Source organism: Typopeltis vanoorti, chromosome 18, assembly GCF_054136105.1.
Source record: "Typopeltis vanoorti isolate ZY-2024b chromosome 18, IOZ_Tvanoo_1.0, whole genome shotgun sequence".
NCBI classification, from domain to species: domain Eukaryota; kingdom Metazoa; phylum Arthropoda; class Arachnida; order Uropygi; family Thelyphonidae; genus Typopeltis; species Typopeltis vanoorti.
Window position 1 is genome coordinate 57,019,189 of NC_143566.1, and position 27,551 is coordinate 57,046,739.

At 35.5% G+C, this 27,551-nt stretch overlaps 2 protein-coding genes across 4 annotated transcripts in view; one reads left to right on the forward strand and one right to left on the reverse strand.

Moving 5' to 3' along the window:
• LOC150096689 (large ribosomal subunit protein uL11-like) overlaps positions 1 to 13,260 on the forward strand; it is a 37,850-nt gene extending 24,590 nt beyond the window's left edge. Inside the window, exons 4-5 of one of the 3 annotated variants that reach the window (XM_090408212.1) lie at positions 2,000 to 2,199; positions 13,222 to 13,260. In XM_090408212.1, the coding sequence (XP_090264338.1) occupies positions 2,000 to 2,199; positions 13,222 to 13,245 (224 nt within the window). In that variant the 3' untranslated portion in view covers positions 13,246 to 13,260. Of the gene's footprint in view, positions 1 to 1,999; positions 2,200 to 6,640; positions 6,668 to 9,508; positions 9,636 to 13,221 lie in introns of those variants that run through there. The other 2 variants (XM_090408214.1, XM_090408213.1) reach the window with 2 other exon arrangements.
• Positions 13,261 to 24,750: 11,490 nt separating this feature from the next.
• The window catches only part of LOC150096693 (calponin-3-like), a 78,043-nt gene continuing 75,242 nt past the window's right edge, over positions 24,751 to 27,551 (reverse strand). Inside the window, exon 6 of the mRNA XM_090407956.1 lies at positions 24,751 to 26,798. Coding sequence (XP_090264082.1) covers positions 26,604 to 26,798 — 195 coding nt within the window. The 3' untranslated portion in view covers positions 24,751 to 26,603. The remainder of the gene's footprint in view (positions 26,799 to 27,551) is intronic.

Sequence of the window (27,551 nt, forward strand, 5' to 3'; positions counted from 1 at the left end):
TGTTATTCTAACTTAAATTTCTCTATCAAGTTTATGGTTGTTTGTAATGATTTGTTTTAAATATTTGTATGGACTCACTATTTTAATTTGTCTTTGATTTATTTTGATTTGCCCATATTTATTTGTAGCCCAATCTTCAAACTTCATTTAATTCAATAATCGTGTTCTGGTTCTTTTGGTTCTTCTCTCTTATCACTAGTAGATATCACACATGTGCGATATCAGTTTTTTTTTTAAGAAATAAATTTCTGAAAAAAAATTTGTTAAGTGAAAATTCATCTTGTTCTGTTTTTCTTCTGCAATTTTTCTTAGCCTCTTCTCAAAGAATATAAATAATTTATTGGAAATCATAAAATAAATTATAAATTATTGATTTTCTTTGGCACAGTGGTTATTTATTATACTCTTTAATTTTTTTTTTTTCCTCTCTCTTTCTCTCTCTAGAGCCCAAAGTTATTAGTTTTTAAGGAATTTGGATGCAAATTACTAAAATAGTGTAAACATCCACAGTAGTTACATGAAAATGATTTGCATAAAAGTTAAAATTACATTTTACATCTAGCTGAATTATGGAAATTTAAGTCTATATTTATCAGTTTGTGATAAGGGAAAGGGTTGGTAGGAAAGAGTTTTGACAATGTTTAATTTTTAGATGAAAATTAGAAGTCTTTTTTATAATGTTGACTAATTATGTGTTATCATCCAAAAATGATATAATAAAATTTATCATTGCATTCATATTAACAAGGACATATTTCTTGTTCAGATGTTGCAGTGAGATAGTAAATGCCTCTCTGAACCATGGTCAAGTCTGTCATAGACTTTGCACACTGATTGAGATGTACATATATTCTCTTATATGTGAAATTCATCACTTGCTTTAACGTTATTAGAACACCAAACCAACTAAAATAAAAAAAAGATATTTTAACTGACTTAAATTTCCCTGGATTTAAAACCAGTATCTTCAGAGCATATTATAGCTAACACATGCTAATATATGATTGATATAGATTTTTTCCTTATATAGAAAATCCATGCACACACAAGGAAGATATCTACATAAACAATCACATTATCCAGTCTAACAGTATGGTATTCTTAAAACACAAGGCTGGGGCTATTTATTCCAATGATGCAGCTCTTTCCACTTGAAGAACTTTGCCATACTTTCCTGGCCTACAAATTAGATAAAACACTTTTTTTCTCTCTCTCTCTCTCTCCACAAACACAAGAACAAAACTTCATTATTCCTATTCCCAAGGTACATCTGAAAAGATAACCAATGTACTAATAAAATATAACCTTTGCACCACATGTTAAATTAGCAACTCTGATCCATTCTCCTAAGGGAGAGGGGATCAAAGTTACTATCCTAGCATATCCTGGAGAGTATGAAGTTCCATGTGATTGTGACTTGGCCTACTATGGACAGACAGGAAGATATATTAAGATCTTGGAGAACAAAAGATACATTTGCAACCATTATGGCAAGTCTGGACTGGCAGACTGCTTTGGATACCCTTTCACACATGATTATATGAAAGAGAATGACAGTTCTTTATAGAAGTTGTTACAAGTCAGAGGAGTCAGCCATGGTTATTAAGCATGGCTGACTTGTAACATAATGCAACAAGTATGGTTGCATTGATTTACCAATAAACTTGAGGGACTTAGATCAACTCCTAATAGCTGTAATACTTCTTTTTACAAGGACATTTTTCTTGTATAGATGTTGCAGTGAGGTAAGTGGCTCTCTGAACTATGGTTCAGTAGGCATCTAATTAGAACTTTTGTCTGTTTGAATTTGAATTGTTTCACTTGCCCATTGCCACATGTTAACTATAACATGTAATGTGCTCTGGTGCTGGTTTGAAATCCAGCGATATATAAGCCAGTTAATAAACATCATTTTTTATAATTTAGTTGGTTTAGTATTCTAATACTGTTCAACACCTAAGCTTGTCCATTAGATTAAATGTGGAGGTTTTTTTTACAGTAAAACACAGTGGCAATTTGTCATTTGATGATATCATCACCATTGCTCGAACTATGAGAGCTCGTTCCATGGCTCGTAGGTTAGAAGGGACAGTGAAAGAAATTCTTGGAACTTGCCAATCTGTTGGCTGTACCATAGATGGATGCCATCCACATGATGTAATAGATAAAATTAATGACGGAGAACTAGAAGTTCCAGATGTAAGTATCTTACTTGCATCCTTGGGAAATTTTCATTGATCATATAATTTTATTATATACATAAAATGCTGTAGTGATATGCAGCTTCATTATATGTATAAGAAACCTTCTGATGTTTTAACTTAACATAATTAGTTTCTTATAAATTTTACTAGTACTAGATTTTATTACATTACTTGTTACTGTAAGCTTATCTTGGGAAGCTTTTATGTGTTATTTAAGAAAAGACAATCAGCTGAAAATGACCTATTAAAAATAGTTGATTACTTTCTGGTCCCCCTTATATCTTACAGATGTATGAATGATTTTGGAACAAGCTGTTAAAATATATGTTCATATATTCACAGGATATGAGCAAGTTTTACAAAAGATAAGTGATAAAACAATGTACTAGCTAAAGGCTGATATTGAAGATGCGGTACATTTTTTTTTTTTTTTGAAGCTGTGGAAGAATACCTGTCAGATCTTGTGAAGCTGGACCTATGGAAAGTTGCAAAAAGAAACACAAAGTTGAGTTTACAGTGGGAGGAAAAAATACCAGAGGCTTTTGCCTCTGTTAATAAAGTAGTTTGGTTGTTTGAAGGAATAGATCTCAAGTTGGGGAGATTAGCAAAGCAGACAGAATGATGTAAGCTGCAAGTGCTTGCTACAGTGAAATTTATACAGAAAGAAGGTAACATTTACAGACTAAATTGGTTAAAGATGCCCACCTCCTTAACCTTATTCCTTGAATCTCTAAATTATACATCTGGTGTGTATTAAGGAATTACCTGTTGATTATCTAATTACTCTGGCTCTCCATGCATTACTAATTTACTGATAAATCTGCAGAAACACTGTTTAACTGTAAAACAGTGCATTAGTTAAAATAACAAACCTACGCATTTCAGCAATTAGACATGTTAACAATTAACATAACATTGTTATTTAGCAGTTTCCGATTGTTGGAATGGGACCCTGTCATAATGAGGACTAAAAACACTAGAGTAGGAAATTACAAATAAAAATTATTTTTCTTGTCATTTATTGATTTACATTCAGCAACTTAAATTATTATAAAATGACTAATGCAAGAAATTTCAGTGATGTGATTATACATTGAGCAAAGTTCTACTTTTCTAATTACTGACTCTTGCAGTGGGAACCATCTTTTTTGTTTCAAATTTTAATGTGCATGAATGAATTCCAGACAAAGTTGTCATGCTTTGTCAGGTCAGACAACATGCCATAATAATAGCCTCTTTGAACCATTGTCACATTCATTTTGGATGTTGTACACTGATCAAGTGGAACATAACTGATAAATTTGTCTCTAACTCTTGAGGATAAATGTAAAATTAAAATTTTAAAGAATTTTGGATTTAAAAACAATTTCTGAGGGGTGCTTAAGGGTCGAAGCTGTATAACTGAGAGGAGACCTCCACATAGCCTTTAAAGGAATGCGGAGAACCGACCAGGGCTTCTGACCTAATGTCCAATCCTCACCTTCTCGTGGTGCACCCTGTTGGGTATCTACTTGGATACTGAACGAACGAGGATGGGCTGGCAATTTGGGATTTAGCCGACCAAATTGTATTCTTATTAGTTAAACCAAAATAAAAAAAATGATGGTACAACATGAGTTTGAGAACAGGAACCAAACCTTGGAGATTCAGTGGCAAGCCTTCAAGAAAACACTGATTCAACCAGAGAGGCATGTGGTGAGGTTGTCTGCAAAGATAGAAAAATCAGAACTCCCTGGTGGACACAGGAAGTTAAAGTGGCAGTGAAGGAAAAGAAGAAAGCATATCAAAAGTTCCTGTCAAATAAGTCAGCTTGTGCTCTTAGAGAATATAGAGACAAATGCAAGAATGCTAAACACTGTAAAACTAGCTAATGGCAGGATTTTGGCAAGAATATAGAAAAAAAATATCAAGAAGGTGGCAAAATATTCTGGAGGTTGTTGAAGAAGCTTAAGAATGGAGGAAAGAGTGCTGTAAAAGGGATTAGAGATGATAAAGGTGACATGAAAACGGGAGAAAAAGATATCCTTGAAGTATGGAGTAATTACTTTGAAAAACTGCTAAATGAAGCAAGCAGTAAAGACAGCACAGTGGTAAAAAACACTGACCAGGCATGCAGGCAGGAATACATATCCATACTTGAAGTAGAAAAAGCCATCAAAGGCTTGAAATGTGGAAAGGCAGCTGGAGTAGATGATATTCGACCAGAAATGCTGAAGTATGGTGGTATAAGAGTCTTACAGTGGCTGCATTGCATACTTCAGAAAGCCTGGACAGAGGAACAAATTCCTGATGATTGGAGTAGAGCTCTCATAGTACCCATATATAAAAAGGGAAATAAAACTGAATGTGAGAATTACAGAGGTATTTCCCTCCTGAGTGTTCCTGGCAAGATCTATGCAAGTATACTTGAGAAACGGTTGAGAAGAATTGTGGAAGTAAAGCTTGGGAATTGAAGAATAAGTTGGATTCAGGCCAAACAGAGGCTGTCAGGATCAGATCTTCACTTTACGACAATTAGTCGAGAAAGCATGGGAATATAACAAAGATCTGTATTTAAGTTTTTTTGATTTGGAAAAGGGATATGACAAGGTGCCAAGGGAGAAGCTATTCAATACGCTGCAGTTATATTGTGTCAATGGGGCATTATATCAAGCAATACTTAGTCTTTATTTGAGTTGTAAGTACAGGAAGATGGTTTAATGTTAAATATGGTGCGAGACAAGGATGTACGTCATCCCCTCTGTTATTCATTATCTATATGGATCACATTATGAAGGAAAGTGGTATTAAACATGATATCAAAATTGGAGATGTTAATGTCAGCTCTTTGCTTTATGCGGATGATGTTATACTTCTAAATAAATCTGCTACAAGTCTGCAAGATTCTCTGACTAAATTGAATAGCTGTTGTAATAGATATGGTATGAAGGTCAGCAATAAAAAGACAAAGACAATGAAAATAGGCAGAATTGTTGAAAATGTCAACTGTGTTGTGAATGGAGAACCTGTGGAACAAGTAAAACATTTCAGCTACTTAGGCACGATTTTTACTGAAGATGGTAAATTAAATATGGAAATAGATAACAGAATCAGCAAAGATGGTATGGTAGGAAGTCAATTGAATAAATTCATATGGAATAAGAGAGAAATCAGTCGGAACACTAAATTAGTATACAAGACAGTGTTCAAACCAGTTTTAACTTATGGATCTGAGAGCTGGGTCAGAAGTAAAACACTTGACCAAAGACTAGAGACCAGATATGAGAGTCCTGAGAAAGATTAGAGGCGTGAACAGATGGCATCAATGGCAATATCATATTAAAAATGAGGATATTAGGAAAGACCTTGACATTGTCTGCATCCAGGAATGCTTTAGCAGAGCTAATCTCAGGTCGTATGGTTCATTTAAACAGAATGGGCAAGGAAAGATTAGCAAAACAAGTGTTCTCTACCAGGTTGGCAGGAAAACGACCCAGAGGAAGACCAAGATATAGGTGGATTGATATGGTACAAAGTGCCTTAGACGATAGAAATATAAGATCTGATAATGTTGGAGTCTTGACAAGTAACAGGCTGATTTGGAGGAAAATTGTAGATAAGAAGTTAGTAATGATATAATTTTTTCATGTAGTACTATCATATCCTGTACACCCCATGGGTACATGGCAGGAATTTGATAACAATTTCTGATTGTACTAATCAAACAGATTAAGGCTATTTTTTGATTGTTTAATTAGTAGGCTCCATGGCTAGGTGTAAATAGGACCAGAAAACTGATTAAAAAATTATTCAGGAAGCATAGTTTTTTTTTTTTTTAAATCATCATTATCAGCTGTTGTCAATCCACTGTTGGATCAAGGCATTCCCAAGATTACTCCAAAACTGTCCATGTCATTCCTGAAAATCTGATATCATCAGTCCATCGTGATTTAGGTCTGCGTCATGATCGTTTTTCCTCTTGTGGAATCCGATCCAGTACTTCTTTTGTCCATCGTTGACCTTGTTTTCGAGCAATATGCCCAGCCCATTGCCCCTTCAGATGTTTTCACTCTTCCTATGATGTCAGAGACTTTGGGTTGATTTCTTATCCATGTATTCCTTTTGTGATACCATACAATTGTGTTGTTCTTAATTATTGAATTTCCTTTGCATTCAGTGTCCATGTTTCTGAGTCATATGTCAGTATAGGAAGAATACACTGGTTAAAAAACTTCTCTTCAGGCATAATGGTACTTGGCTTTTGAATATTGAATGTATTTTCCAAATGCTTTCCACCCAAGCATCGTGCACCTTTTAATTTCGTCCATGATGTTTTGTTCTATTGATATCTGTTGTCTTAAGTATATGTAGTCATCAACTTTTTTAATTTCTTCATTATTGATTTTTATTATTTCTGGTTGGATATAGGTATTGACCATAACTTTGGTCTTCTTTAGGTTTATCTTTAGGCCAGCTGTTTTGCTAGCAATTTGGAATTCATGGATACAAGTCTGTAATTCATGCGAAGTTGAAGTAAAGATAACTCATTTGAAAAGCGTAAATGGCTTAAATATCTTCCATTTATCTAAAGACCCTTCCCAATCAAGAAGTTTGAATATTTCTAGGCACGCTGTGAATAATTTTGCAGATATTGTGTCACCCTGTCTTATACCTGTATATTTCCACAGTAGAGATGTTTCCATTGAAATGAATTGCTGCTATGGCACTGATTTGATGCTCTTGATGTATGGCTCCTCCACTTGTTGGTTTTGTAATGCTTTAAGTATTGCACAAGTTTTAAGTGAATCAAAGGCTTTCTCATAGTCAATAAAACCAAGACAGTGATAATTGATATTCATTACACCGTTCAATAATCTGTACAACTTGAATATGGTCCATTGCACTAAAGCCCCTTCGAAAGCCTGCCTGTTCTTTTGGTTGTGCTAGGTCTAGAGTTGCACAAAGCCTATGAGCTAAGACTAACACTTTGTAAGCCACTGATAGTTCAGTAATTGATTAAGTCTTCTACCTCACTTTTTTATGTATCAGAATTAGGGTAGCCTTCCATGTTCTTAGTATATCATTTTTCTTCAAGCATAAAGAAAATAATTTTATTTCTTCTGTAATACGTTTTCTGATCGTTTTGCACAATTTAATGTATTAAGATGTTTAAATCTATTGTTTAGTTCATGTTGGAATATATCTTTTTTTAATGTGAATTTGTGTACGTGTATGTTTTACTTTGATCTTTGAAATATTTTCTTTCTTTTTGGCAGTTTATTTGGATTTTATTGCATACCATACAATTGTCACTTCCAATGTTGAAGCTGTTTATAACAGCAGTCTTGAAAGATGTTTTTCTTATTGCTGAGGGTGGTCAACTTCACTAGTTTTTCCATTTGGACTTTTCCATATCCATTTTGTGTTTTATTCTTGAAAAAGGTGTTTTTTTTTTTAATATATGGTAATATATTAACATATGAATCAATAATTATACCAACAGTCATCTATGGAGCAGAAGCATGGACAGTTAAAAGAAAAAAAACTGCTGGCATTTGAAATGAAATGCTTAAGAAAAATAAATAGAACAAGTTGATAGAAAAGAAAACAAACTTCAGTCAGACAAGAGTTTTTGTATAAAAAGACAATAATAGAAAAAATTAGAAAACAACTGAGATGGTTTGGCCACACTATGCATGGATGCAGGCAGACTTCCTAATGTTCTAATCAATACATTTCCAACTGAAAAAAGAAGACCAAGAATTACCAGGCTGAAATTGATGCAGAACATAAAGAACTTTCAAACAGTAAGGAATAGAGAAGACTTAACCTGTCTTGGATGGAAGAGAAGAAGAATATATTAATGCAATTCATATTGCATACTTTGCTAAGTATATACAATTAAAAGCAGAACATGTTTCAAAATTCACTGAAATTGTAAAATGGGTTGAATAATGTATTTTATTTTTTATTATGTGACTACATTTCTGTGAGATAGTGAAAATATTTTCATTCTGGACCTTTTGCCATTCAAAAGTATCTTGGAGTTAGTGACTGTATGGAAATTTTGTGCTACTTTAGTTTATAATGCTAAGCACCTGCTGAAATTTCTTGAATTTTTCAGTGGTGTAAGTATTGTTTCTCTAAGTAGTAGATCAATTGAAATCTGTGTGTGTGTATATATTTATATATATTTCCTAGGACTAGTTCTAAATTGGTTCAGGAGAGCTTCTAGCCTGTAGTTGCAAGTGATGAAGCTTGATCTGCTGGATAATGTCATAAATGGAGTTTCTGTGTGGGGAATTCTTAAGAATGGTCAGTAGTTGGTTATGTAACTATCTCCATTATTTCATACTGCATTTTTGCAGCACAACATGTCTATTTGAAATGAAAGTTGATCTCATCAGATTTGTCAGAACTTTGGAATTTTCTCTTAAATCCTTACTAGTTTATTTACATCATGAATCATCGACTGTTAGATGATTGTTACATTAGATTTTTTTTTTAAACACCTTTAGATTTGCAAGCAAATCTAGATGGAGATTCTTCTAAGTAAGTTTAAAACAATAGAGGAATTTTAATATTTTCCAACTGTAGGAAAATATCATGTGAAACTTGTATCTGCCTAGTTTATTACTGATATTTGAGTTAGGGGCTGCACATTTTTATGCACTCCCAAGAGGTTATATATATATATATATATGGTAAAGAAATTCATATTGCACACTTTGCTAAGTATATATACAGTTAAAAGCAGAACATGTTTCAAAATTTTGTGTATAGATAACATTCTCCATATCAAAATTAACTTTTTACTACAGCAAGTGCCATCTATCTAGGAGGTTGACTACCATGATATGGCTCGTGGTTAATTATGGGTGTTACATGTGATGATGAGGATCATATCTCTTCCACATATTGTCGTAAGCATTCATGGCTGTGTGTTCACACAGCCAGTTTGTCTGTTTTGTGGGACAAAAAACTTTGGGTTATTTTGTGTGTGTGTGTGGGGGGGGACCTTCCATATGAGACTGACTAACTCACCTTTAGTCAAGAGGATAAAGGTTCCTCCCATCATGGATGGGAATCGAACCCAAGTCTTTCTGACCAAAGGGCTTCATCTATACTTGACTGAGCTGCAGAGGTAATTTAGACCTATATTGTGTTTCATTAATGGAAATTATTTCTAGTCCATGTTAATGCAACTAACACTTTAGAATTTATGCAGGTGCTTTTAATTTCCTAACTCACTGATGCTTGAAAATTTTAAATTGTAATCTTATAATTGGCAGAATTCTAATACTTCTTTTTTTTTTCCCTTACAGGAATGAAGATACTGAAATAAAATTCAGTGATTTAATAATTCTGTGTTGTTTTGTTTTGCACTTCATACATAAATCACAAAATTTGCAGTTCGAATTTACAGTAAATTAGCTGTAATTTACTCCCCACATTAGTATAAGCAGTAATTCCTCTGAATTGATGATCAGGTTGTAATAACTTGTCATGATGAATTAGAGTAATTGAAAAAAAATAGGGAGGTTATATTTTATAAAAGCAGCAAGGACTTTGATGCTTAAGTCTTCATTATGATATATCATAATGAAGTCTTAAGGAATATATCAGGGGTACACATCACTTTCATACATACACTGCTCAGAAAGAATTCTATGGATATCCCTATGGGCAAGATGTATTGTGCCTTGTGACAAGTCACGTGTTCATAGTCTATAAATTGAAGGAACATGCTCCCAAGTCAGTGCCAACTGTGTTTGGGTGTAATGGCATTGTGACAGAATACCATTGTGCAGGCCTAACTGTTTACCAAATTGGTCATCCCAAGTAAACAATCAATGAGATGAAAGTGTGGGGAAATCAGCTGCAAGTGCTACCCACAGTGGACACCTCACTGAACATGGCAGTATGGTGCTATGAAGGATATGTAAAAACTGCCTTTTGTTGGCCAACATGCTGAATGAGGTGTTCTGGGCATCGATACTGGAACATGAATCTGCACCATAACATTCAGAACTCGGCTGCCAACATGCAAGCTCCACATTACCTGAATCAACATTCAGCATCTTTTGGTGGTGCAAAGAGCGTATATATAGTGGGACGTGGAAGTGAAAGCTGTGTTGTAGAGGGACAAATCATGCTATACCCTCTGAGTATAGACAGGGTGGGTGTAGTAGATACTTGGTGTTAGTCTATGAAATTTGGAGGTGGCGATGTGAAGGTATGGTCTTAGACCTGTTTGTGGTGCCAAGACCAATGAACTCTGAAGGGTATCTGAACAGTCTAGCCAATGCAATTGCTTCTTACTTTGTGACATTTCTATGGAACTGATCATTATCTCTTTCAACAAGAAAATGCAATGTGGCATGATGCTGCTGCTGTAACTGAATGTTTTTTTGGACATGGGCATCACTACACTTGACTGGCCTCCACAGTGCCCTGATTTCATCCCTAACATCTGTGGGATGAACTACAGCATTGGGGAGTGGGCAAAATTCAAGAATGGTCCACAATTCCCCTTGACTGCTATTTATTATATGCTTGTGGAAATTGTCCTGTAGAACTGCTGCAGATATTGCAGTGAAAGGTCCTACGTATTAAGGTAGGCACCATTGTTTTTCACATTGCGGTGTCCTTTGACTTCTTTCCAAGCAGTGTACCACATTATAAAAAAGACATTTGTTCCACAGGATATATATAGCATGGAACTTTTTTTTTCGTAATTTTTTTCGCTTCACATACAAGTATCGAAAAGATGGGAAATATGTTGGTGTCCAAAAGCCGAGGACAAACTACACATTTACCTGTATAAAAATTTTAATGGTTACAGCCAAATGTCAATGTAAATTTATTGCCAACCTACTAATTATATTACACAAAAGTTATAAATTTCGTACAAATTGCAATACATTTTTATAAAAATTACAAATTTTCTAAGAATGTAGTTAAGGAATTAATATACAGAAAACTATATAGAGTGTGTGGAATATGTCCATCCTGAACTGCAATGCAGCTCTCACAACATACCAAGTGATTTCAGTTCTTGAGGCAAACTGCCCTGTTCCTTTTGAGCAAGGCCTTATTTACTGGAGAAGCAGCAATTGATTTTGATTCAATTAATATCCTGTCTTCAGAAGTGTCCACTGCTTGTGTATTGTGAATTCTTTGTCTACACTACCACCAAATAAGTTGAGCATGATGCTGAAGAACTTTGTTGCAATATCATTCACCAGTCAGTCCCTTTTTCCAGCACTTGCAGCTTGGTCTGTCCGTTAAGCATAATACCTCCCCATACCACGACCTCAGCAGCTTTCAGGTGTTACGCCTACATGTCACAGCTTGTTACAATATCTGCATACCTGTATTTGAATGGAGTTGACCAGCTATGGTGTGTGTATTGATGTTGATATATGCTTTGCTATTATAACCAAAAATCTGTCTTCATGCTCTGACAATCTCACTAATTCTTCCCTATATGAAATCATCTAAATGATGTCCGAGACATTACAAGACATGCACGTTTGCAACTTTCTTCTCCTTCACAAAAAGAGCTTCCTACAAACAGATCGCTTTGTCATTTGCCCATTTCATCTACGTGGCCCTTTTGTGTGCAAAAGGTGTTAGCAAGAAAAAGCATGTAGAGAAAACAGAATTTGGTGCAAATGTGTCTTAGATATGATACATAATGTCTGGTTGGGTTGCTTATGAAGTGATTTTGTTGACCAGTTTTCATTAGTATCTTATTATACCCTGGGATATGTGAAGAACCTTCTATTTTTGATGGTTTTGTTCTAAGTAATTTCAAGGAGTTTTGTGCAAATTTGATACAAACTCATTTGTGTGTTTAATTTCAAAGAATGCTTTAAAGGGAAGGGAAAAAATGTAACAGCTATGTGTAAAAGTAGCTGAGAGATAGCAAGTGTAAGTCATTTATACATATAAAAATGCAGATCAAATCTTTAGCATTAAAAAAAAAATTTAGGGTAACACTAGTATGGTTGGCAAAGTATAGTATCTGCTCTCCACTCACTTGCCAATGAATGTCTTGTATGAATATTAATGGAATAGATGAAGTTCATTGCAGCTATGTGCCACCTTTTTTTTGACACTTATTACTTAGAATACTTATGTTAGATTGACAGCACATTAACAGAAGCAAGCAAGATGTGTTTATGGCCTGGTAATTTTTCATATAAACCTAATATGAATAGGTTATAACAGTTAATCCAGGGCTTCATTAAGCTTATTCATAGCTTCCATCCAGAATTAGCTTACTTTGAGAGATTACTATACTGGTTGCTTACAAGAATTCTAGAATGTTCAACAGTTAATGCTTGCACATTAACTTTACATGTGTGCACCACAGCTGAAATGATTTGACATAGTGACATCAAAGATTCAATGTTTTTGATCCAGAAGTTTAAATTTATATTAAAGGTGAATTTTTTTTTAAAATTCTTATTCCCATACTTGAATGACATTTTCTTTTAAAACTGGACAGAATGCTGCAACATTAAAACAGGTGTTATAAAGGAGATTGCTTGTGTCCAGCTAATTTTTATTGAAATTACTCGTCTTTAGAAATAATTTTCCATATCTCACTTCAAGGATAACAGTATAAATATACTTTTTTTTTTAATATTCTTGAAATATGCATATGCTGATTAACATGTGCTAGTATGATAGAAAAAGGGAGAAGAGATTACAAGACTAAACATTCTGTTGCACATAATGAAATTCAAGAACTAAAATATTCATAAGTGGATTGGGTGTTTGGGAAAGAGGTTGGGTGCTATAAATTGTTCATTCTTGAAAATCTGCATGTGTAAAATGTCTGAAAATAGCAAGTTTTTTTTTTTTTTTGGTACATTTTCAACAGTGCAAAACAGGAAGCAAATCTGTGGATATCAAGATGAAACATTTGAAGTGATTGAAATGTCATTTTAGATTTTCTGGATGTGAATTTGTATACAAATTCACATCCATACAAATTAAAACTGCTAAAGAAACCTTGTTTTTGCAGCCCTTAGAAGATAACTACACCTGAATATATTTAAAAAGGGCAGTTTGAGGATGATAGAAGAAAAATGATGTCTCAAGGGCAGGAAAAACAAGTCAAGTTGCCTGAGAAATAGATCTATATACAGTCGGTCGCAAATTATTTACAAAATAAAAATGCAAATAATTAAAAGCTTCCTATAACACTTTAAAGAGATTAAAATGTAAACTTGTTCTTGAAATATTTAGAATAATTTATATGGGCACTTCTCACAGGAGACCCACTATCCCTTAACACAATACTTATCAAACCTATACACTGTTTGTGTCCACAATCACTTATAGCAATCCATTCCACTCCAAGTAAAGAACCTAGTCTGCACACCCTAAGTGTGACTGTGTTCTCACTCCCCATATATATTGAAAAATTTCTTCATATTTTGTATACTATCATTAACTGTTTCTACAACACTGAGAATTCTGCCTTATCCATATTCTTTCGCTCTCATCACAACCTGCATTTCTTATGAAGCATTTGACAAACCTCTCCCTTGCTTGAATATCACAAACTATTCACTCTACACACTGTACTAACTCCCACATGCTGATATCAGTGAACAGCGATGTCTTGGTCATTTTTCTCACACACATTGGTGACATTGAAGAAAGCAGTGTAGAAAGCATGAAATCCAGTATAGCAAAAGAGCTGTAGCATCACATCTTCATTCTAAGAAAAAAAAGTAGAACCATGCTGAATGGGTTAATTTGAAACCCTTTGGAAATGCTGCAGAATGATCCAACAGCAACTTAATTTTTATTCATCTTGTGTTACCATACCTTAATATTAAGTATATTACTTAGCTTAATATTTATCTTGTATTACCACTGCTTAATACTATCAAAGTTATGCCTGATATTGAAAGGATACCAGATTTGAGTTTTAAGTGTACTGCTGTAACAACACTTTCCAACAATGTAACCAAGAAGGCATTTAGCATTGTTAAAAAAAGAAAACCCATGCCCAATTTTTTTTTTCTAATTATTATTACAGGCAACTCCAGGGAGGCCCCAAATCATGTTCATCACAACTATTCGACATTCATGCAGTATCTATCATACCTTGCCTTAAACTCATTCACTATTACAGCACCCACCCCAGACTCTGGCAGCTCATTCCACTCATTGACCACTCTCCAAGTAAAAAAACCTAGTTCTAACACTCTTGCACAGTTTCCATGGATGGCCCCTGGTTCTCCCACCAGTCCTGTTCTGAAAAATATCCTCTGAATTAATCTTTATAATACCCTTCAGCAATTTGAATGTCTCAATCATATCACCCCTCTTCCACCTATCAACCAATTTTTGCAACCCACAGATCTTTAACCAGCTATCATCTTGGTCACTTGCTCCTGGATCCTCTCAACCTCCTCCCCATCAAGAAGAAACCTAGGTGACCAAATCTCGGCACAGTAGTCGACATGGGGTCTTATCAAGGCTCGATACAGAGGAACAATAACATGCTTGTCTCTGCCTGTCAACGTATTCTTCAGCAACCAAGTGATTTGATGTCTTTATTTGGCCACTTTTGCAATGTGCCCCCTAAACTTCAACACTCCTAAATCTCTTGCCTCATCAGTTTCCTGGAGTACAGTTCCACCAATGTAATAAACTGCTGCTAATCTTTTCACCCCAAAATGTATAACCTTATACATTTTGCCACATTAAATTGACATCCATTCTCCTTAGCCCAGACCTCCAATCTATCCAAATCATCCTGCAAAATTTTGACATTGTCTGTGAACAAATGAACTGTTTCTCTCAGATCCTTTCCTATATCATTAATGAACAAATTAAACAGCAGTGGTCCAAGAACAGATCCTTGTGGCACACAACTAGTCACAGGCCATCTTGTGGACTCTACTCCTGAATAAACCACTCTGATATCTCTCTGTCAACCATCCTCCTATCTATTTCACCAACCCTATATCCATCCCCATATGCTGCAATTTACTGATTAGAATTCCATGTGGTATCCTGTCAAAGGCCTTAGCAAGGTCCAGTAGAATCACTGTAAACCCATTACCCTTATCCAGTTCAGCCGTCACTGTGTTATAATACGTGAGCAAGTTACTGAGGCATGCCTTCACAAAACCATGCTGTCCCCGATCCCCGATACAGTATCCCATTTTCATCTATCCAATCTTGCCTTGGAACTATTTTCCCCTCTTTCCACCCGCTTGAACCTGACCCAAGGCTCAAACAAAATGGTTAAGGGCACTGACAATTCTTTAGCTGCTTCACGTACGATACCATCCAATCCCACAGATGTATTGTGGGATTGGATGTCTATTACAGAACCTCAATCACACATTGAGGTTCTGTAATAGACTATTTACCTCTACTTCATTCATCACAGTATAAGCTGTCGGTTCTTCCATTCCTGCAATGTCACCACCTGGATGATATACTCTTGCAAAGTGCTCACTCGGTAATTCCACTATATTGACTGATTCGGTTACCTCCCTACCCTCAGCATTTTTTAAGATCATTCTACCACAAGCATTTTTCCTTTTATTTGCAACATATTGAAAAAACTGTTTGGGATTCTCTTTAGCCTGAATGTCTAATTTTCTTTCATAATCCGCTTTTGCTTTTCTTACTGGCCTGAGCTTTATACTGTTCCTGCATCTGCTGGTCACCTTTCTCCTTAAATTCCCTCCACAATTGTTTCTTTTTTTTTTTTTTTTGCAGCTCAAGCATCCATTTAACCCCTACTTGATTTATTATTCGGACTCTTGGTATACAGTCAACCACTGCCTCCTGCAAACACTTCATAACCACCTCCCATGCACTATCAACATTTGCAGTTTTACATGCCATGGCACTGAGCCAAGCATACTCCTAATTATATTATATATAATACAAATCTTTAGAAATATCCCTCAAGTTTTACAAAACTATAGTTCTTTCCAACAAATAGTTAAATTTACCACCATAACAGTTGTGCAGGAAAAATAGCAGTTTTTAGCTCCATAATGTAAATGATAGCAACTCGAAGCTAACTTATCAAGAACTAGGATAAGGATGGAGTCTATTTCCCCACCATTGCATACTTCTTTTGTTTTAAGAAGATAATGCTAAAGCTTCTTTTCAAAGAGTAGAGAAATCAATCAAAAGCAACTTGTTAGAATTTAACAAGTATCCTAATTACTTTCAAGAACTGATCAAAGAAACCCAAATTCTGTATTTAAAGAAAATCAAAATTGCAGTATTAACTGAAACAAAGAAAAATCAGGAACCAAAAACCACTACCATCTACATATTTATAGAAGTAAATGAGAGCAACGGCAGGAGTATCAATGATTCACAAATCCCTTAAAAACAATATAAATACTAGAACAAAGGAATATTACAACTGATTGAAACTTATGAGAGGATATCTTGGTTCTCTGCTCCAACGAAGAGGGGAGAAGAAAGTTTATATACTTTGTAACCAGCTCCAAACTATAACAGAAAATAAAACAAAAATGACATGTTAATGAGCAAAAAAATTTTAGCAATTACTCTCAGTCTTCCACTCTCATCTATTAATGAAGAGTGGAATCATCTCTGCAATAAATTTATTGCAGAGAGTGAATTCAGCTTGGGAGTAGGGGAAAAAACTGGTCTTCATAACTGGGATCCAGAAATCAGGAAAATCATTGTCAGCTATTCTATATATATAGAAGTAAAATTTGATTTACATTTCACAATGACAAAAGGAATTGTTACTGCTCTTTTCATGTGGTTAAGTCTGAAAAAATAGTCTTTCAAGTGTGTTTAAAATGCAATGAAGGACTTCAGAGTGTATTCAAATATAATACGTCAGCTCTGGCACTACATGGGGAAATTCGTTCACTACATAGGAATTTTGCTAGTAAGTAAACAAGATTATTCTCGCTTTTCAATGGCAAATTCTTAATTAGTGATATTGTCTGATGCTGGACTGTGTGGGTTACCAACCTTGGGAATGAATTGGATAAGAATATTATATCTTTGTTATTGCCTAAGATACATTATTTTAAACCAATAAACATGACTACCTGAGATATGAAAAGGGAAACTGTTTTAGTGAAAGACCTAGAGCAGGGATGCACCAACTTGTTTATTTTATTTATACCTATCATAATTGTTACAAAAAAGGTAATAAAAAATTTAATTTTATGCGTGACATTGATTTGATATTTGGTTCGAGTTTTGTAGTAGTCAAGCGGTTCCTATTTTTCGATTTGTTAATATTCAAGTTCATGACTGAAAAAGTTTGTTCACAAATATATGTTGAGCCAAAGAGGCACATTTTAATGCATTATCTAGCAACCATTTATAATTGTTTTTATCGACACAACGATAGATTGCCTATGTTAAATTTATTTCGCAGGCTTTAAATGGCAAAAGAATTGCTAAATAAATCTAGCAACAGTTTCACTTTTTTAAAATCAGAAAACCGATCCTTGAAGGCTGATATGGAGTTATCAATCTTTTCAACATACACAGTTTGGAAGTTGACATTGAACTTTTCAGAAACTTTCTTATAAATAGGAAAATGGATGTAATTCCCTGACTTCAGTTGGATTTGAAATAGATTTAACTTGCACTGAAAAGACAAAATGTGCCTGTCAAGTTGAGTAACCAATTGATCTTTGAAATTGTCGCGTGTATTCAAATGATTAGTAATGTCAACCAGAAAGGCTGTCACATAACCATTCCGGATTTTTTTTATGTCAGGGACATTTGTTTTTTTCAGTCATGAAGATTTCAATTAAATTTAGGAACCACTCCAATGTTTGTCCACGACTTAGCCACCTCACCGCTGTGCAAAAATTTAAGTTACCATATTCACTTTCAATGTCTTCAAGAAACTTTTTTAAATTGTCAGTGATTAAGGTCATGGGATTTTATAAAATTAATCTTTGAAACCACAACTTTCATGACATGTTCAAATCCAAGTTTCTTAGGGCACAAGCTCTCCTGGTGGATTATACAGTGGATTTGTATCAACTCATCGTCGGGCTCTTTCAGTAATGTTACCAATCCAGAATTAGCTCCGTCAGTTGTGATACCTGATGATTTTGTCAGATCTAAATCAATTCTGGAACACTGTTCCAAAAGTCCAGTGAACATGTCATTACCTTTCGTTTGATCTGACAATGAACTCATTCCAATCAAATCCTCACTTACCTCAGACTCTTGCCCAGTTGTTAATATTTGCATATTCCATATGCAAATATTAACAACTGGGCTGTGGAAGTAATGTCAGTTGATTCATCAATAGCTAATAAAAAATAGGAAAATTTCTTTGAATAAGATGTTAATTGGTCCTTTACGTTTTCCGACATTGCAGTAATTCTTCTTTGCAGTCATCCTGTTTAACTGAATTTTCTCAACATTTTTGGCTGATTCAGGACAAATTTTTTTTAGCAGCTATCGCAAGGCAATCTTTAACGAAATCTGTCTGTAAATGGTCGGCACCTTTTTGCTATAAGGCAAGATATTTCAAAACTTATTTCTGTGGCGATTTCCGAATCTTGAATAGGTTTTGTAAACCGCTTGCTGACCTGTCAATTCTCGTTTCAAAAATGAAATCTTTTGTTTACGTAGTTCTTCGAGTAGATTTGAAAATGTAGAATGCATTCTTTTGATATGGCTACAGCACTTGCAAATCAAGCACATGATATTAAAAGACTGCACAAAACCATATTTTTTGGTCCAGCTATCCTGAAACTGCAGTTTTTCATCCTGTAGTTTGTGTTTCCTACTTGGCCCTGCTTTATCCATTGTAGAATTTATTTTTTTACCATTTCCTAGGGGTAATAATTAATTGTAGCAACCGCACCTACGAAAACAAAATACTCATGACAAATAGACTAATTATAAAATTTGTTAACATTATTACTAACTGATTGTCGTAAGTAGACAGGCAATCGTTTCCACATGTGGCCATTTTTTAAAATTACCTATCATGTAACTTGTTAAAGTTAAAATAATACACGGTGAGGCAGGCCGCCAGCAAATCAATGGAGGGCCGCGATCTGTGCATCTCTAACCTAGACAGCAGCACAGGCAGCTGCCTTAAACATAAGATTGCCATTGAGGTTTTGTGAAAAGTATTTTTTTATCTGACCAAGGGCATCTTGCTGTGGAATTGCAGCTAAACCAAAGCAAAAGACCCTAGTGTCTTTTGCTTTGGTAAACAGACTGTATACAGCTTTTGAAAAAAATTAGCTATAGCACACATGCCTGATGTGTAAGGTGTAATCAGAACATAGACACCTAGGTCCCCTAACTAGTATCTAATTATTGTACAAGTCATTAAATTTAATCACACCAAAGTAGTTGCTGGAAGTGAGTGTATGCATAGTAGAAACCAACCACAATGCTCAACCCTGCTTACAGTTTTTCAAAGAAAACGCGATACAACCAGCTGGAGAAATGCTTCTATGTGGTACAACATAGAGCAGAAAACGTAATGAGAAATGGAGAATGTGGATAAAATTTTGCAGTTTTATGATAGAACATGGTGAAATGCGAGATTATCATGGCCAGTACCGAAGATTGATAAGTGCAAATCAAATGCAGATCATGGCAGATCCTTCCATGTATCTTTAAATTTTGTGAATGTACAAATTATGGCGCTCTGCTGCCAAAGTAAAATAGAGGCAAGCTGAAAAAGGGCTATGATTACAGGTGAGTGACAAAGTTTGTACATTCACAAACTGTAAAGTCAGCACAGAAGGCCATGATATGGATTTGGAGAAAGTATTGTGCACTGAGTTTGGAAGTGCAGTTGGAGAAACATGTAGCAGAGCAGATCCAGATGCAAGTGACCAAGAATATATAGCAGGTGTAGAAGCACTTATTAAAGGAGATTTATAGAAATAACATTGAACATTTCAGTACATGGTACAAGATCACCCCTGGAAAGTAACTTCCTCTCCCTCTGAAGGTGGTGAAGAGGTTGCCAGCGGTTTGCTATCAGTGAATGGGTTCAAGAAGTATACACAGCTTGGAAAGGAATCAACAGATACCATAATGTAAGGAACAAATCTGCTGCGCTCTGACAGGGCATACTTTCCACAAGTACATGATAACAATCAAGGGGAATTTTGGACCATTCTTCCTGGAAGATGTAGGACAGACTTCTTTGACCTCACCTGACATTTCATTTCATCCCTCAGGTATTATGGAGGCTAGTTGGATGTGATGTTCATGTCCACAAGAAACAAAACAGTAGTATTATGACATGGTGCATTATCTTGCTGAAAGCATGCCACAAACTAGGAAGCATTGAATTGTTCAGATTCAGATACATCTAAGTTCAATGGTTATGACATCACAGTGGGGGGGGGGGGTATGCATTCTGGTAACAGATGTTCATTGGGCGTCTGCCACATATCCATCTGCTTAGTCACTTTAACACAGCTTTCCAATCTTCACTGTACGTGGATTTCTCTGGTAGGACCACAACACGTAAATGGCACTGCATGTTAGTTCGAACGTGGGGCTTGCATGCTGCAGTCCAACCAGGGAAATCCATGTTGTGACCCTCATGATTTTTGTGCAGATTTGTGTTCCAGTCAATGCCTGGAACTCCACCACCATGAACATGTCAGCTGATGCATGATGGTCTTTACATGTTGATAAGTTAAATATAAAAATAGAATAAACAAGGCTGGTATTGGATAGTCAAATGAATAAGAGAGAAATTAGTGAAAACACTAAATTAGCAATATACAAGACTATGCTGAAACCAGTTTTCTGTTATCAACATACAAGTAGGGTTAGAAATAAAGCGATTGATCAAAAATTAGAGGCCTGAACAGAATTATATTAAAAATGAAGATACAGTATTAGAAAGGAACTTGACACTGCTAGCATTCCAGAGTGACGAGGGCTAATTAATGTGAGTCACTTTAAAAGAAACAGAGGAAAGAGGTGAAAAAGAGCAAGATTTAGGTGGATTGATTCAGTAAAAATGCCTTACAATACAAAAATATTAGATACAATGTTGCAGTGCTGAATAGTAATAGGCTAATTTGAAAGGAAATTGTTGATTAGAAATTAGTAATAATGTAAACTTAATCATGTAGTAACAGCACAGTACTGGCCAGCCGAGTGGTTAGCGTATCCGCTCTCCAGCCAAAAGGCTGTGGGTTCGAATCTTGCCATGGATGCTTGTGATTGTCTGTGAAAATCTCCAGCCAAAAGGCTGTGGGTTCGAATCTTGCCATGGATGCTTGTGATCGTCTGTGAAAATACTAGTGGTGGTCATCGGTGGTAGATGGTATTGGTGTGGATGATGAAAGTAGTTGGTCGTTTGAATAGTGGAGACTAGAGTTGTGGAGTAATTGCCATCCCTCGACCCCCTGGAGGTGCCTAATAATAATAGTAGCCTGTACATGCCTTGAAAGTACATATCAGGAAATTGATGCTTACCATAATAAAAAATAAAATTTTATCTCATGGCAAGGTTGTAAATCTATGGTTTATTAGAATTTGGGCAATAAATGTTTAATCTAGAAATCCTGTTCTTGAGATCAAATTAACTCTAAGTCACCAATAAGCATATGCACAGTTAGCCTAATAGCTATGTGCTTTGCCTGGGAAAGGAGTATCCTGGGTTCAATTCCTGTTGCTGACATGAGCTAAAGATTCTTTCTCGGACATAGCCAAGTTAGTCGGTCTTGGGCACGGATAGCAAGGTTTTTCTGCCCCAGTTTTTCTGGGGTTTTTCCTTCTGAAAGCAGGCAAACCAGCCCTGTGAACATACGCAGCTACAGCCACAGAATATACTGGGTGGAATAGGGCTAGTCACCTTATCCTTGGGATAGGTATGACTTAGGACAGCTCTGTAACAGACACTGGCTTGTTACAAGCTATCTTAACTATGCCTGACATGTAGAAGGGAGATGTCGCCAATAAGCAAGGTGATAGTCTCAAACTCTAATCTAAATCAAGTTTGCAGGAACAGGAGGGTAGAAATATTAAAAAAATATATACGAGGTGTGGTGGCTATTCAATAATGAGACTGGTTGCAAAAATGTAGTTTATTATTACAATTGTACAACTCAATAGTTCTTCCCTTCAAACATATTACACCCCCCCCCATCTCTATACACCGTTGAAAATGAATTTTCCATTGTTGGAAGCACTGCTGCAAGTAATCAGGTGTCATTTGCTTCAGTAGTGCTACCATTTTTTCCTTTACCTCATCCACTGACTGAAAATGGGTGCCTTTCAATGCAGATTTCAACTTTATTTACAAAAAAGGTAAAAGTCGCATGGAGCCAAGTCTGGCAAGTAAGGTGGATGGCCCAATACTGGGACAATACTGGGATCTTCTTATCGACCAGCTACTGCTTTACAGAAAGTGCACTGTGGGCTGTAGCGTTGTCCTGGTGGAGAATCCAAACATTGTTCTTCCACAGATTGGGTCTTCTTCCTCACTCATTCTCTCAGCTTGACCAGAACCTCAAGGTAATAATGTTAATTGTCTGATCCTCTGGTACCCATTTAACCATTTCCACGGCATCAATATATATATATATATATATATATAAAAAAACAATCAGCATTGCCTTCAATTTTGACTCGCTCATTCTTGCTTTTTTCATTCTGGTTGACGCAGTTTTCCAGTGAATCAGTTGTCTCTTTGTTTCTGGATTGTACTGGAAAATCCACATCTCATCACATGTGATGATCTGCAAGTCCGGCTCCACTGTCAGTGCAAATTTGTTTCTGGATGTCTTTCTGCTCCTGACAAGTATTATTAATTTTCGTGACATTTTGTTCGGTTGCTGCCGTGACAGGGCGATGTTGTTCATCATCTTCAACGTTTTTTCGACCTTCAGCGAAGCATTTGTGCCATTCGCGCACATGTCATTACGTTGTCACCGTACACCTCCTGCAACCATTTAAAACACTCGGTCGACGATTTCTTCAATTTCACAAGGAATTTGAGATTAATGCGCTGCTCGAGTTTAATGTTAGACATTACTCAGGCAAAGCGACTTCACATGTTTCTTTTATAACTGCCTACAAACTAACTACGAGCGACAGTGACTAATGCTTATCTCAACTGCTTTTAGAACCTTCAAAGTCATTCACTGTGCAAGCACATTATTCCGCTGTTATGAGTACACTATTCACAGTGCGCCTTGTCTTGTTATTTAAGAGTCACACCTCATAAATATGTATACGTTCAACTTAATAGAATAAAACATTTTTGTAATACCAAAACTATCAGGTGTAGAAATTTTCAGTGCATTTTTTGTACACTTTACATTTTTATCTTGTTTTCCTCTACAATGCTATAATGGCGTTTTAAAGCTCTTCAGCTTATACTGCATCAGAAGGTTTTGCATTTTAGTTCTGAAATCAGGAAAACAAAATTCAGCTTTGTATTTAACCCCCCCCCCCCCACAAAAAAAACTTTCACAATTTTTTTGGGGGGGGGGGGGCAAAAAAGCAGCCCAAGTGCAAATCAAAACATTAAAAAAAGAGTGAATATTTGCTTTATATATACAGGGTGTTCGGGATAAATTTGACAGTTTCGTAAGGAAAAAGAAAATCTTCTTTGTATCTATTAAATTTAATGAATTGACAAAAAAACATTACAGGCAGAGTTAATTACAATACTATCAACAAGATTTACTCAAAATAACCACCATTAGCATCGATCACAGCTTCAATTCTGCTTCGGAACCTCGAACAAGCTGATGCTACAGTCTCCCTGGGAAGGGCCGCAAAAACTGTTTTAATTTTATCCATTAACTGGGCTTTTGTATTACTGGAAGTGCGATTGGTGTCTTTTTCAACTGCGCCCCATACAAAATAATCCATGGGGTTAAGGTCTGGGGAGTTTGGAGGCCAAACATTTGGACTGGTGAAGTCGTAGAAATTTTCAGACAACCATTTTTGACTTTTCCCAGAGGTGTGGCAAGGGGCCGAATCCTGCTGCCATACATACGGCCTACCATTGGCTACCCTTGTTATCCAGGGCTTGACTACAGTTAGCAACTCCACGAACAAAGCCCGAATTCCAATGCCAGGGTTCTTCAACACCTGTTCCTGCAGATTTGCGAGGAATTCTGCTGTACGAACGCAATCAGATCGTCTGCTAGGGATCTTTCTTCTTGCTACATCCTCGTAGTCACCATTGCAAGTCTCTAGTTCATGCCTGATTGTTTTTACTGTATTCAGGGAGCATTGGGCAGCAGTCGTAATATCCTTATTTTGATGGCGGGCACGAATCATCATGATACAAGTTATTCTCTTCCATGATTCAGGTGGGTTCCAGCTATCCATCCTTTCTGACATCTTGTATATGAATGAAGAAGGGTCCAAACTTTTAAATGAAGAGAAGTGTGTGTTAATACATGTAACTTACGGAAAAATATAATTAATTATAAATATGTCAAATTTATCCCGAACACCCTGTATATTCACATTAATAAATAGCATGATTTTCATTCTATATATTGCATTGATACAATTTCTAAAATAAAGAATATGCACAACAGATTATAAATTAATTTTTAATAAACAAATAACATTTGACATTTTGCCAGACAATGTGGCATCATCTAGGGACTAAAAATGCACAGGACATAATGAAATATTTTACTGATAAAGGGATTGAATGCTGCAAAGTGAGTTGGATACATTTGTGACCAGTATTAGAAGTTTATTAAGGTTATGCTTTAATAATTAGTTGTATACTATTGTAGTATGCAAGAAAGAAGGAACTGAAAAGTGCTATTTGTATAAAAGATACTATTTTACTTTGAGTCATGTGTTTCACATTTTATGGTCATCAGTATCTTTCATACTCCTGATAAATGTGACTGACAGCTCGATCAAAACCCAAGAAACAATTTCAAATAAAATTTTGCTGAAAACAAAGTCATCTTGACATTGCCATTTTGTGGCAGTAAGGTTGTCAAGCTCTTTGAATCTTAAATGAGCAATGGAAAAATAATGGAGATTCCTGACTACTTGCTACATTTAAGTGCCGATCCAGAGTCAAGGTAATAGCTAAGGTAGTGCAAGTCCATTTGCAGTATCCAGTTCTAAGATGAATATCACTGACTTCCTCTGCAGAATGTTGAAGAGGCTGACTCAATTTGGAATATTATACTCATGAGAATTCCAGCTCAGACAGAATAAAAAAAATAGGGTGCATGTTACAGCTTATACATACAAGCTGTATTGTTCAAAATGACGTCAGATTTAGGCAGTGTCAAAACAGCTGTATTCCAAAAGATACTCTGAAAAATGTAGTTTAAGTAATAAATTGCATAAGTCAGTAAATACAAAACTGCAACATTACCATTGATTAGAAAGCAGGATATACTATGGACTAAAGTGGCTGCAGGTTTGGTATTTCAGAGCAAGGCTACTGAATTATTTAACCCTTAGCCCATCTGCAGTATGTATGTATATATATATATAGATGGGTGGAAGTCACAATCTTCCTGATTCCTCCACACGTTTCACTTTACATAGGACACAAAAACTGTAGTCCAACAAAATCCCATTTAATAAGTTTACCACTACAACGAAGTACCAATATTGAAAAATGAGGATTGTACATGCAACGTGTGCATCAGCTGAAATGTACTATGGCGCAGATTTTATGCATATACTTTATTGGAGTAAAGATTAAAATATAGTCCCATACAAACACTTTATTTGCCAGTTCCAAGAGCACATCTTATTTGTACAAGCAATAACAGCAACTGAATGAAGTACTTGACCCCAAAAGCCAAATGCTTGAATACTTCATTATCTTACAAGGGAAAAAAAAAAAAAAAAAAAACGTTAGCATATAAAAATACAAAGTTTGGCATCATCACGAACTGTACAAATTTAAACAATCTCATGTGGAATGCTACCATTCAAATAAAACTTTGTGGACATTAATTAAATCTAGCTTCTGTGGGAGTAGGTTTTTTTTTTTTTCAAATTAGCATTAACAGAAGTAGATTTGCATCCATATCTCAAAATTAACATCAGTGTTAATTACCAGCAAAGAACACTATGACCGTTTTTTTTTCCTTCTTTCCTAGATTTCACATTAGTGGAACTAATTAATATTTATACAAAGTTGAATAACAAAACAGGGCTAAGTAATGGAATAACTTACAAGTGCAAGGCAGCTTCCATATTGAAATGTTTTTTAGATGAGCAAGTTATAATTCTCAATAACAAAACAACTCTCATTCTCCTCCACATGAAGTTTGATTATTATTATTTTTCTTTTTTTTTTGTAATGGAAGGAACAGTCATAAAACAATCTCTAAAATTGGAAAACGTTTTAAAGCACTGGGATATTTCACCCTTTAAACATTCAATGGAGATAAACTACATTCATCTTCCATCAGGGAGAATTTGCCTTGTTGAACCATATGGAGTCATTCCTGCCTGAGAAGCACCTTTGTTTGTACCTGATTGCAGGCTTATAATTGTTTTGCCCAGTTTTAAAGTCTCATCATTAAAGCTTCTTTTGTTCTCATCAGCAACTTTCACACCAATTGTTGGTCCAGTAAATCCTTTCTTTTTCGCCTAAAAAATTAAATAATAGAAGACTGATCAGAAAATATTTCAACTTATTTAATGATAGTGAAAAAGTCATTATTCTAGAAATGAACAGTCTTATGTTATCTACAGCAAAGTGACACCACCTATATACTCAGAGGGCCACTATACTTTCAAAAGGCAAGAAGCTATATTCAAGCTTTCACTATAGAAAAGATGTTGCCATTGCCAACAGATTTAAATGTTTTCAATATAATCTTTTGATAAGGAAGACTATTATTATTATTATTTTTTTTTTTATGTTAGGGTCCATACACAGGAGGTTGATTGGTCAACCTATAGTACATTAGTACTGTGTATGGGTGGTGGGTTGGGAAAGGAGGAATTTGTTTACATTTGATTTGAATGACTTTAAATTGTATTCATTGGGAAACACAGCAGGTGGGAGACTGTTCTACAGCACAGCAGTTGCAGGAAGAGGAAAAGAAAGTTGTTCTGTTTGTTTCTAGGTGTACTGTGAAGGGATGTTGTGCAGCAGCTGCACGTGTTCCAATGAACTTAGTACCGAGCGGAGGAATTATTGATGTTATTTCGGATGAGCATTTCCCATGGAAATATTTGTAGAATATACTTACTGCAGAGACCAAATGTCTGTGTGAAAGTGGGAGGGGGAGTTGGTAAGGGATGAATCACTGATAAGTCTAATAGCCCTCCTCTGTATTGAGTTGAGCATTTTGAGAGAGCTTTTAGGAGCCCCACCCCATATGTGGGAGCAGTATT